This window comes from Rattus norvegicus, chromosome 1 (genome assembly GCF_021556685.1).
Source record: "Rattus norvegicus strain SHRSP/BbbUtx chromosome 1, alternate assembly SHRSP_T2T, whole genome shotgun sequence".
NCBI classification, from domain to species: Eukaryota; Metazoa; Chordata; class Mammalia; order Rodentia; family Muridae; genus Rattus; species Rattus norvegicus.
In genome coordinates, this window is record NC_141534.1 from 93,837,724 (window position 1) to 93,850,201 (window position 12,478).

Here is a 12,478-nt window from a genome sequence, read left to right on the forward strand (position 1 = left end):
CTACCCTATGAACACCCACCCTGGCACCCGCCCCCTGGAGTAGGTTGATAGCCAGGGTCGCAGGCTGGCGTGCATCGGTAGGAGCCAGGGGTGTTCTCACAGCGCTGGGCGCCGCAAATCGCAGAGCCATATTCTCGGCACTCGTCCACGTCTGCAACAGAGTGGGGGTGGGGTGTTAAGGGCCTGAGATGGGGAGTGTTAAAGGCCTGAAATGGGGGGGGGTGTTAAAGGCCTGAGATGGGGGGGGTGTTAAAGGCCTGAGATGGGGGGGTTGCTAATGCCACTTCCGGTCACTAAGATTGAGAAATCCCTGGGCCCCTCAGGGTCTTCACTCACACTCCTCTCTGCTAGATATGTCTCCACAACTCTGTGTGTTGCATAGCCCCTTTTCCTCATTCACAGACACACCAAAGTCTAGCCTCTTGTCCCAATGACCTGCCACACTGACCTGTCACATCTGCTCATTTATTTTTCTTCCTTTTCTTGCTCTTGTTGTTGTTCTTGAGAATTTCTCATGAGTAGCATATTTGCATCCATTCCTGTCCTCCTTACTCCTTCACTTCTTTCTCTATCTCTCTCTCTCTCTCTTTTTTTTTTTTTGAGACTATACAGCCCTATTTGACCTGGAACTCATGCTGTAGACCAGGCTAGCTTCAAACTCAAGAGATCTGCCTGCCTCTGCCTCTGGAGATCTGAGACTAAAGCCATAACCCTCCATGCCCAACTTGTTTTTCAATTTTACATTTTGTGTTGTCTTAAAGACAGGATCTCATGTAGATAAGGCTGACCTTGAATCCCATGTAGCCAAGGATAACCTTAAATTCTTCTTCTTGCCTCCACCTCCCACTTACTGGGATTGTGGAGACAGATGCCACTACAACTATTATTCTCCTTTTAAAGTGAGCATCTTTTTTTAATTTAGGGTCTCATGTAGCTTAGGCTGGCCTCATGCTTGCTATCTAGCCAAGGATGGCCCTAAACTTTTTTTTTCTTTTTTTTCAGAGCTGGGGACCGAACCCAGGGCCTTGCGCTTCCTAGGCAAGCGCTCTACCACTGAGCCAAATCCCCAACCCCAGCCCTAAACTTCTGATCTTCTAGCTTCCACCTCCCAAATGCTAAGATCACAGGACAGCACTCAGTTTATGCATTTATCTAGTGTCTAACCTAGGGCATCATACATTTGAGGTAAGGACCCTACCAAACGAGGGACATTCTCAATCTTATATCCTCTTTATTAAACCTTGACTTTAAGCTGGGCATGGTGGCATATCCTTGGAATGCAGCACTTGGGAGTCAGAGACAGGTGCTCTGGTGTACAACTAGAAATCGGCACTAGGAAGGTGGGGCAGGGGTTGGGGATTTAGCTCAGTGGTAGAACGTTTGCCTAGCAAGTGCAAGGCCCTGGGTTCGGTCCCCAGCTCCAAAAAAAAAAAAAAAAAAAAAAAAAAAAAAAAAAAAGGAAGGTGGGGCAGCCTGGTGCACCTAGCAAGACACTGTCTCAACAAAACATCAACCTGACATTTTATGTATAAAATCACCAGTGTGCAGACAGTGATTACCCTTCAGTGAACCTCACACCAATAGGGATTTCTGCCTGCCAAGACATCACAGGATCTTACATACAGAAAGGGTTTCACAGTTATCTGTGGAATGAGCTCTGAATTTATTTACCTTACCCTCACACGCCCCGTACTAGCTCAGTGAAGGCAGGGGTTTTGTTTGGCCCTTTCCTACTGTGCCCTCAATGTCTGGCACCAGCGGCTGCTCATTGACCTTCCTGTTATTAATCATTAAGTTCTTACGAAGTGAGATTTTCATGAGACAGAGGCTTAGCCACTAGGAAGGGAAATGCAGCCTATGATGGTTTTGTCTCATGGGTTACAGAAAATGCTGATACATCCTGCACCCCTTCCCTCTAAATATATTAAAATGCTTCAGTAAGGGGAGGGCCTCTAGCTTGCCCTGATTCCTGACAGGAAAGCTCCACCCATGTAAGAAAACACATGCATACAGCAGGGGCTAATTTTCCCCAGAGAACATTAACGGGGGAAGGGAAGCGTGAGCCATAGAACCTCTCCGTCCAGGGTTTTGAGACAGAGCATCTCTCTCCTCATTCCCAGGGGAGCGGGCTTCCATAACCTGTCACAGGTTTTAGGAGATCCAACTTACCATCACAGGTGCCCTCGGGGCCAGGGTGGTAACCTGGATCACAGTCCCGCACACAGCGGTAGGAGCCAGGAGAATTTTCACAGCGCTGAGACCCGCACAGGGCAGGTCCCCGTTCACGACACTCGTCAATGTCTGAGAACCAGGCAAGGAGGTCATATGAAGGAAACAGGTGGGAAAAGAGGGAGCAGGAGGGTCAGGAGGAAGTGGAGGAGAGGGTAAATAAGGAAAGGGTGGGGGAGGAAACAGGAAGGGGGTGAGGGAGGAGGCCTCTTACCAAGGCAGGAGGCAAGGTCAGGGCCAGCACGGTGTCCAGGAGGACAGATGCATTCGAAGGAGCCGTCAGTGTTGGTACAGATGCCGCTCTGGCAAAGATCCTCCTCACTGCACTCGTCCACGTCTGCAGGACAGGGCATCCAAAACCCAGACCCACCTCCTCCTCTGTCTAATACCTCAGGCCACACCCCTTCACTTCCCCCATCCCAACCCTTCAAGTTCCAAAGCCTCAAAGGAAGACCCCACCCAATCTGTTCAGGACCACTTTTTCTTGCAAGCCCCACCTCCAGTCGGAGGTCCTTTCCAGTCACTATTCCAGCTGTCAGCGTCCAATGTTTCCTGACACATCCTGCCGCCTCCAGGCCTCCCAAAAGCTTCACCCCCAGTGGTCCAGGTAGATTTCCCTTAAACCCTCAAAAAAATCCAGAGTCCCCTTTCTGCCCTCTTCCCCTTGCTCCTCCTTTTCCTGCTGTAACCCCACTTTTTCCATACTCGGATATGGCCTGGGGACTGACCCAGACAAGATGCTCCACGAGGTCCAGGCCGATAGCCAGGGGCACAGGTACAGGTAAAGGAGCCGTCGGTGTTGAGGCACTCTCCATGGGGGAAGCAGAAGTCGCCTTCCAGACACTCATTTATATCTAAGGACACAAGAGTCAGGATTGTGCTGTGGGCCCCTGAAGTAAACCCTGCCTACAATGTTGTAACCCTGATACCCAAGTTGCAACCTTGAAGACTAAGTCTCTCTGAAAATTCCTTTTTTAGTTCATTTTACATCTCTAATGGGCTTTGCTCAAGAATTCAGGCACTACTCCCAGACTCTCCCACTGGTCAGCTAGTTTACCTGCACAGGGCCCGGGTCGACCAGATGGTGCCCGGTAACCTGTCGAGCAGCTGCAGTGGAAGGAGCCTTGGGCATTCGTGCATTGGCCATGGAGACCACAAGGGGTGCCGGAATTGCATTCGTCCACGTCTGTGGGAGTGGGTTAGGGGCTCAGAAAGGGTTCACTGGAGCAGAAGGGTTGATGGGAATGATTGGACAGGGTCTAGAATGAAGGACAGAATACTCCAGGATTAAGAAGTTCTATGGATCTGGGTATCTGAGACTCCCTCTACCGGGATTCCTGGCATCAGGAGAAGAGACTCTAGATTGGCACTGGGGATCGGAAACTGGGGTAAGGGATGAGTTGGGATACTATGAACTAGATTGTTGGATAAGATTCTGCTGAACAAATGTGTCAAAGTCAGCTAGAGTCAGAGGTTACAGACTGATGTCAGGGGTGAGTGTTGGGGTCAAGGACCATGCCCCCAGTTAAGCTCCAGGGAAGAGATTCTGAGAAGGGAAGCAGACGGATAGTGGACCAGAGCAAAGTTGGTCAGGAGTGTGGGTGTTTTTGGTGTTTGTTTTGGCTAAGATAAAATGGTACAATAAAACTTCGGGGGGTTGGGGATTTAGCTCAGTGGTAGAGCACTTGTCTAGCAAGCTCAAGGCCCTGGGTTCTGTCCCCAGCTCCGAAAAAAAAAAAAAAAAATTCAGGTCATGGGCCACACTTAGGCCCAGAAATGTATTTTTGCTGAGAGGCAAGGTCAGTGATTGTCAGGAAGGGTTATGGTTAGCCCTAAAATGCTCCAGCGGAATCCATGTTTCTAGGCTACAGAGTCAGGAGGAGTCGTCTCACCCATGATCAGGAATATGGTCAAATCGGGGACTTCAGGTCTGGTGGGGCATGAAGCAAGAGTCATGGTCCATGTAAAGGGACTGAAGTCGAGATTCCAAATTATGGGTCAAGTCAGGGTCATGGATCAGATCAAGGGTCAAAATCTGGGTGGCAGGGTTAAAGTCCCAGGTCCCAGCGAGGCCTGATCTCACCAGTGCATCTGCCACGGTGAAGGTGGTAGCCAACAGGGCAGGCCCGGCACTGGAAGGAGCCTGGTGAGTTCACACACTCCTGCCCAGGACAGGCCAAGTGGTTCTCACACTCATCCACATCTGAGAAGTGGGGGAGAGAATGGTCTTAAGGAAGTGGCCCCAGGCATCCTTACCCATCTACACTCCTCCCTCCCTCCCCGGCCTCACCCTCGCACTCGGAGCCCGCAGCGTTGGGTTGGAAGCCTGTAGGGCAGACACACTTGAAGCTCCCTTCCGTGTTTTCACAGCGGCCATAGGCACAAGGTGAGGGGCTCCGGGCACATTCGTCCACATCTGGGCAGAAGGGGCCAATCAAGCTGCTGAGTAGGTCTGGGCTCCTCCCACTGCCATCCCCTCCCACCTACCCCAACGCTCCAGTTTTTGTTTACTTGAGACAAGATCTCACACTGTACCCAGACTGGCCTTAAACTCACACCAATCCTCCTGCCTCAGGCACCTGCACCAAGCCTAGCTAGTGGCCAGAGTTTGATCCCTGGGACCCAAGTTTAAATGGGAGGATGGACAGGCATTGATTTTAGGTGGACACCTTAATACTAGCACACAGGAAGCAGACGCAGGGAGATTATTAGTTCAGAGACACTATGTGAGGGGGTCCGCTCTCAGTTGGAAAAGAAGACAGAATTCAGCCAGACCTTCCCAGGTTTCTCAGTGCTCTGCTCATTCAGCCTCTGTCACTGAGCCCATCCCAAGGCCTCTCCTCTCCCAAGTAATGTCTCTCTCTCCATCTCCCACAGCAAGCCACAGTGCTGCAGGCTTGGGTCCAGCACCCTCACCTTGGCAGGGGGCCCCTGGCCCTCGGGAGCGGAAGCCAGCTGGACAGGCACAGTGGAATGAACCCAAGGTGTTGTCGCAGCGGCCTGGCCCGCAGGGCGGAGGCTGCTGGGCACATTCGTCCACATCTTCTTCACACGCTGAGCCACGGAAACCAGCCGGGCAAACACAGCGGAAAGAGCCGGGCAGGTTTTCGCAGGCCCCGCGGCCACAGAGGCCTGGGCTCTGGGTGCATTCATCAACATCTGCATGGAGCAAGCAAATCCCGGGATGTCAGGTGTGATTCACCCTCCACACCATGCTACATTCGGCCTGAGCTTCATTCTGACTCTGGTTCCTGGAATTCTGCCTCTTGGATCCCCATGAATTGGGCTACAATTGTCTTCCACAATTCAGCCCCCCTTCCCAATTACATCTCTAGCCCTTCTCCATCTGCTTTTCCATTCTCCATTTCCTAGCCCTCCCTTCCGTTTTGCATCCCTTGGCCTCTCCATCAGATCCAGCTCACTACATTTGGCTCTCGGATCCTGGTCTATGTACCCCATTAGTAAGCCGTTCTTTGTTCCATTGCTCAGCTTCTCCAACCTCACCGCTAGCTATCAACCCCTCACCTTATAGCCTGGTTCTTTCTGTCCCCTCCCAGTCCCTCACCCTGGCAGCTGGCTCCGTGCGGTGCTGCCTGGTACCCGGCGGGACACACACATAGGAAACTTCCTGGTGTGTTCTCGCAGCGCCCGCGGTCACACGGCGGCGGCACTCGGCGGCACTCGTCCACATCTGTGGACAGAATCCAGAGGCTAGAACTGGGGCAGACGCTCAGTCCCTGAGGAGGTGAGTGGCCAGGGGAGCAGTGGCAGAAGGCAGGACGAAGGTGGGGCGAAGCTAGGACAAGAACTAGTCTAGGGCGGAACCAAAGAAGTAGGCGGAGCTAGGATGAGTAGGCTTAAAACGACGGCGGAGATCGAATCCAGAGGTTAGTACAAGGGCTAGTTGGGACCCAAGCTGAAAGCAAGATTGTGGGAGGGAGCAAATTTGGGGAGGGCAGGACCTGGGCAAGGGCGGAAAAGGAATCTTTGTAGATCAAAGGAAGAAAAGGAAGGCAGGATCGGAGCCAGAGAAGGAAAGGGTAGTTTGAGGTGAGAGCTAGAGTGGAATCAGGGGTCGCTGTCAGATTAACTGCAGAAATTGTAGAACTCAGACGGGGCCTGGGGGGCGGGAGCTAGTCTAGGATAGGGAGGGCGGAGCTAGTGAGAGCAGAGCTGGGGCAAAAGCTAGGCCACCGGGAAAGGAAAGGCCAGGTTAGGTGCAGAGTAGGGGTGGGGTCTAGCTGATCTTGGCCAAGGCAGGACGTGGTGTGGTGGAGCTGGACTGGCGTGAGGAGGCGAAGGAATTGGCCGCCATGTGCAGTTCTGCAAAGAAAAGACTTAAGCAGAGATGGAGCCTGGGGCCTGGAGGGGCGGTATTCTCACCCAAACACTCTGTAGCCCGTGGGCCTGCTCGGAAGCCGGTGCCGCACACGCAGCGAAAGCTGCCTGGTGTATTCTCGCAGCGTCCAGGAGCACAGGGTGTAGGGACGCGGCGACATTCATCTACGTCTGAGGGCACAGAGCCGGCTAGTTACATGCTGGCCAGAGAGAGGACCCTCCATCTGAGCCCCGACTCCACGGAATCCCCACTGCCCAACTCACCAATACAGCGAGTGCCCTGGGGGCCGAGCCGGAAACCTGGGTCGCAGGCACAGGTGTAGCCGCCTGGCCGAGAAACGCAGCGTCCAGGACCACAAACCTGGGGATTTCGCTGACACATGCTGGAAGAGGTACCTGGAGGAGCCGGTCAGGTTCCTACAAGGCTGAACTTTTCATCCCGTCTACCCCTTAGTCTCTCTAAGATACTTTCACGAGTGTCCCCTCCCCAAGTCTAATCTTGGAGATCATGTTGTCATTTACTCTGAAAGTCTCATCAACTCTGCCTGAATCCACCCTCAAAGACACTCACGTACCCCGTACCACTGAAGGCATTTTCTGGAAGCCTCCCAGGATGCTAATTTTATAGGAACTGGTGCCTCAGGGTGTAACTGCTCATTTAACAGAGAACTGGAGCCCAACTATGACTCTAGTACCCGAGGGAAGGAACCACTACCCAAACCTCCAAATTCTTATCTCTCCCCATCTTCCTTATCTTTCTCATCCTCCCCAACACCTTCACTTTGAAGCCTTTCCCTATAGAAATTCACAGTATATCGGCTACCACCCTCAGATTCCTTTGGCACCTGATTCAGGAATCTCTGGACCGGTCCAAGCAGGGATGCTGGGCAGGGGAAATTCAGGCCGAGGCTGGGGTTCAGGTCGAGGCCGGAGTTCAGGCTGTGGCCCAGGGTCAGGACGGGGCTCAGGTCGACGAGTGGGCAGAAAACCTAGTAAAGAGCGAGCACCTGTATGGGGATCTAAATTTGGATGTGTTCGCTCCTCCCCTTGGCTTCCTGTCTGCTTCAAGCGGCACCTGGGAAATGGCACCACCCCCCTCCATCCCGGTTTCAGCTCACCTGTGGGTGGCCTAAGAGTGACAGGTGGAGCACGTGGCTGATTGAAAGTCACTCGAGGTGGATCCGGGTTTAGGGGTCTGGTGTTGTAGCGGAGGTCAGAAGCTGAATAGTGGTAACCAGGGCCAGCTGGACAGATCTCCCGAAAACCCTCTGGGAACGAGGCAAGGAGAGGGCGGGAGAGGAGACCAAATGCAATCTTGTGAGTTGTGAGTAGGCCTTGGCTGGGAACAGAGCTTGAACTGAGATAGTGTCAGGAGTCTGGCTCATATGCTGGATGGAGTAGTGTACCGACCAAAGAATTAGATGTTTCAGAAGCCAATGGTGGAGCTGGGAGAGTTTTCCTTTAGGGATGGTGGCAGAGTTCTCTGGTCAGCATAGCTTTGAGGTCTCAGGGATGGGCGTGGCTAAAGAGAAGCCCAGCATTGATGAAGTGTTGGGAGTGTGGCCAAGGCACTGCCCGGTTTGAAGCCGCTGAACTTTAGAGGTGGAGAGCATGGCCTATGACTCTGGTCTGTGTATATCTGTTAAGAAGGGATGGGTTGGAAAGATTTGCTCACCTGAACCATAAGGTGGACAGAGCTGGCAGCCTCGGCCCCACGCCTTGCCCACGCGGCTACAGCAGCAGATCTGTTTGGTGATATTTCGAAGAATGGGCAGCGAGCATCCGCCATCTTGGAGCACTCGGTAGCAGGGCCCCTTTGCCTCCGAGATCACGTGTTGGGCTGGGGGAGTGGGAGGAAATTCTTCAGGGTGTGGTGGGAAGTACAGCGGTTCTGTGTGTGTGTGTGTGTGTGTGTGTGTGTGTGTGTGTGTGTGTGTGTGTGTGTGTGTGTGATTGAATGGCCCCTGGGAGAGGATTTAGTAAGTGGGAGGGGCATTTAGGGAGGTCTGAGAGAGACCCGAGAGCGCCCAGGATTCAGTAAGGCATAAATGAGAGTCTGAATATAAAAATCTGAACGCTATCTAGAGGTCAAGAGGTCGAGAGAATTTGGAGGTCTTAAAGGAACTCAAGATCCTGGGAGTCCTCATGAGGGGCTTGGCTGTAAGGTTAGAAGGCTGGAAGTGGAGCATCTGAAATCAGCACAGAGAACCTAAGGTCCAGAATAAACCCAAGGGGGATCTGAAAGTCTAGAAGGGTTTGGAGTATCTGAGGGAATTAAGAATTAAGAAATATTCTGGGATGTTTTTCTAAGGTCATGAGCAATTTAGGAGCCAGCTTCAGAGCCCCTCCCCCTTTCCTGGTGGCTCACAGATGCAGCTGCTGCGGGAAGAGTCTAGGAGGAAACCATCCGGACATACACACGTGTACCCGCCACGAGTGTTGGCACACTCTCCGTGTTGGCAACGCCCACCTGTGGCGCACTCATCCACATCTGCAAGAGTTGAGGAAGTTTTTGGCCAGTCTGGGACTACTACTAAGTCCCTGGCAGCCCAGCCTTGAAAGACAAGGCCTCCCATTCCCCGCTGTCCCCTGCTGTGCCTACCTACACAGGACCCATTAACTCTTTCGAATCCGGTTGGACAAAGCCCATTTGGACCACTCACTCGGTTGGAGTTCCCTGTGGAGAAAGGAGGGATCGGGCACGGACAGGTTGGCAGAGAGATAACCAGGCAGTTTTGATGAGAGATGAAATGGGAGGGACTAAAAGGAGTGAAGTGTGGTCTGAAGTAGAGTCAGCCCCTCCACTGGCAGCTCAGAAGTAAGGTCGTATGCACTGATGAGTCAAAGGCACAAAAGCCATTTGTAAAGTGATCAAATTTGGAAATAGGGTAAATGAACTCAACGGTATAGAAAAACCTAGATAGACATGACCACCCCCAAGGTAGGTAGATATAGCTAGAATTTGTGACTAGGGTTTATCTGGGCCCGAAGGAGAAGAGGCGAGGTTTGGGGACAACCCAAGGCTTCTTACCCAAGTGTTCCGCGCACGGGTGACAATCATGAACACCCCAGGCCAAGCCCTCCCCTCGGCAGCATACTTCCTGCGTCCGGAGTCCCGGCAGCGGCGATGCACACTGTAGAAGTGAAGCGTGAGCGCGCCCCCGCGTGGCGGTATGCTTTAGGGGGTTACCCCCCACCCGCGGGCCTCGTCTCACTTCGCTTCCGCGCAGTTCCCTGAAACAGTAACCAAAGCCGGAGGCGTCTGAGTAGCCGTCCTCGCGTGGCGCGCTCTGTGCCAGCACTGTGTAGGGCGCCGCCGCCTCGGCCCGTGCTGCCGCTTCAGCCCTGGCTAGGGCTTCAGAGTTCGCCTCCTCCCAGGGGCCAGACACACGTTCCACCTGGTGCACCACCACCGATGCCTCCTGAGGGTGCTCCACGTGCACACTCACCATCGATGCTACGCCTGAGCAGAGGCAAGACGGACAATGGACTATAACTACACGAGCTCTGACTTGCTAGGAGTAGATTGGAGAGGTGAGCCGAGTATGGGTGCTTGATATTGGGGGGTGGGGTGTCGTGGTAATGTAATACGGTCTGCAATTTTCAGTGATACACCTGCCTCTGCATCCCAAGTGGTGGGATTACAGGTGGAAGCCACCAAATCGGGCTTGGGAGGGTAGCAGAGAAGGCAACAAACTTGGTTAGAGAATGGTCAGGTTCCTGAGGAAAGCAGGATCACAGGCCTTTCGGCTAAATTCTCCTCACCGTGTTCATCATCGCGGTGATTGGCTAGTGGCATTGTGTAAACCGAACGGGTAAGGCCCGGCATGGCTGGGGCCGGGGGCCGGGCCCCCGAAGAATGCAATTGACAGAATTTGCCAGCGAAGTCCGGGGGGCAAAGGCAGCGGTCAGGCTTCACACACACACCACCGTTGTGACAGATCAAGGGACATAGAACTGAGAAGAAAGCAAGGACACAAAAAAATCAGTACTGTGCCTGGCAGACAGTTCGCTCAGCTAACTGACTCAGTCCCCAGCGCTGTAGCGACGGCCTCAAGATACATCATCCTACATCCCTCCATCGTAGGTGTCTTTTTCCTTTTGTTTGCTTTTGTTTTAAGATAGGGGCTAATGAAGCCCAGGCTAGCCTTGAAATTCACTATACAGCCGATGCTTTAACTCTTGACTCCTGCCTCCGATTCCTAATTTTGGGGATTATAGCAGTATGCCACCACAACAACCTTCCCCAAATCTGGCTGACTACCACTTGTGGGTCAGGTTGCGCAGCTATCACATAGTCCCGCCTACTACATGGGCTTACTCTGCCTCCTCCCTCCACCTTCATTCACTTTCCCATTTTCTGGCTGAGTTCGGGTGTTCCAGCCCCGCCCAGACAGTGCTATCCCCGCCCACTGGATTACCTTCGCTCAACAGCAAACCAACATTTCCCCTTTCTATCTCTGCAGGAATCCAAAATGTCCAGGCTTTTCCCATTGGCCAGGCACTCCTCTTTAGTCCCGCCCACATGGCCTTCTACCTGACTTTGTAAGCTCCGCCTAACCCAGGTACCTGATAGCCTAGCCGCTCCCGCCCACTCACTTTCCTCCCTCTGATTTGCCCTGACTCACGCTCCGCCCACTCCTGGGCGAGCTAGGCATCTTAGCCCCGCCCGCTTCACGCAGCCTTCCCTCCCCACCTCCGGTAGCACCGGGCGGGGCAACTAGCGGGGACGCGCCTGTACTCCCCTCTGCGCGCCCTCTCTGGGCCCCTGGCCACCTCTGGGCGGGGCACTGCCAGCTGTGCGACGGGGTAAACAAAGAAAGGGGTGCAGCGGGGGCAGGGCGTCGTCCCCGCATTCCGGACCCTTGGGGAGCCCCGGACTGCTGAGCCAAAGGAGGCCGGACGTGTCTTTCGAGGGCACCCCCCCTCCCTTCCTCCCCTGGGGCTGCCGAAAACAGCTGGAGACAGCTGCGCTCAGGAGAAGGAGGGAGCAGACAGCCTGGGCTGTCCGGGGAGGTGTGTGTGGGATTTTTCTGAGCCACAACTGTACAAAAGGAAACACAGAGGATCCACTTCAGTCTAGACGAATCTGGGGACAGGCGTCCTTGGAAGATTTGAGCATGGAGGCAGTGCTCTGAGGTTCAAAGACGACTTAAGTTTTCTAGGAGGCAGGGTGAGACTAGCTCAGAGCAAATCTAGGCTCTCAACCAAGAGTCTTTCAAGTCCTTTCGGAGAGTTGCCTAGAAAACAGGACTCTGGTACTTTCTGAAGGCGGGGGTGTGGCCCATGTGAGGGGAGCAAAGGACAGGGAGAAGTGGAGTCTGATAGTTTCTAGCATGTTAAGACTCTCGAGATGCCGGGACCTTAGAATCGGTGGAAAGTCTTATTCCTCCCTAGCCAAGGGTCTGGCTGCCCTGAGTCTTGATTAAGGGTCCTCTGTGGATAGGTCTGGGAAGGCCACGTTAGAAATAGAAGAAAAAAAATGAGGTTATGTGGGAAAAATTGGGGAGCGATGTTGGAGGGGGAATTATCTCCACTTAAGGCTTATGCTGGACTGTTTCAGGGTAAGTGAAAAGCCGCTGGGTGACAATATTAGAATTCTCCTGGGAGGGGCGCATCTCGGAGGAATACCTCCGAAGAGGGAAAAGGAACTTCGCTGGAGGAGTTCCTGGAGTGTTTGACCCGGGGTGGAGAGGGACCTTTGGATCCGGTGGCCAAAACACCCGGATCCCCTGTCAGGAACGTTAAACCTGGACTCCAGGTAACTTAATGGGGTTCTTTAAATAGCAGAGCTTAAGAAGAGCTCGACAGAGAAGCAAGATCGCAGAAACCGAAGTGTCTCGGATGGAGGAAGCCACCAAGTTTAGGGGCATTTCTTAGTCTCTTAAGCCATTTCACTGCCTGCTCTTGG

The 12,478-nt window shown here is 53.4% G+C and overlaps 1 protein-coding gene across 3 annotated transcripts in view; it reads right to left on the reverse strand.

Moving 5' to 3' along the window:
- Positions 1-12,478, reverse strand: part of Ltbp4 (latent transforming growth factor beta binding protein 4) — a 31,984-nt gene that overhangs the window by 14,082 nt on the left and 5,424 nt on the right. For 2 of the 3 annotated variants that reach the window (NM_001170336.1, XM_087652988.1), the window contains 19 exon segments: positions 20-151; positions 2,170-2,301; positions 2,444-2,566; positions 2,958-3,083; positions 3,287-3,415; positions 4,313-4,432; positions 4,520-4,645; positions 5,146-5,388; positions 5,795-5,920; positions 6,613-6,738; positions 6,832-6,963; positions 7,413-7,556; positions 7,686-7,835; positions 8,243-8,407; positions 8,936-9,058; positions 9,170-9,244; positions 9,599-9,701; positions 9,783-10,030; positions 10,333-10,524. In NM_001170336.1, coding sequence (NP_001163807.1) covers positions 20-151; positions 2,170-2,301; positions 2,444-2,566; positions 2,958-3,083; positions 3,287-3,415; positions 4,313-4,432; positions 4,520-4,645; positions 5,146-5,388; positions 5,795-5,920; positions 6,613-6,738; positions 6,832-6,963; positions 7,413-7,556; positions 7,686-7,835; positions 8,243-8,407; positions 8,936-9,058; positions 9,170-9,244; positions 9,599-9,701; positions 9,783-10,030; positions 10,333-10,524 — 2,715 coding nt within the window. 3 annotated transcript variants of the gene reach the window in all.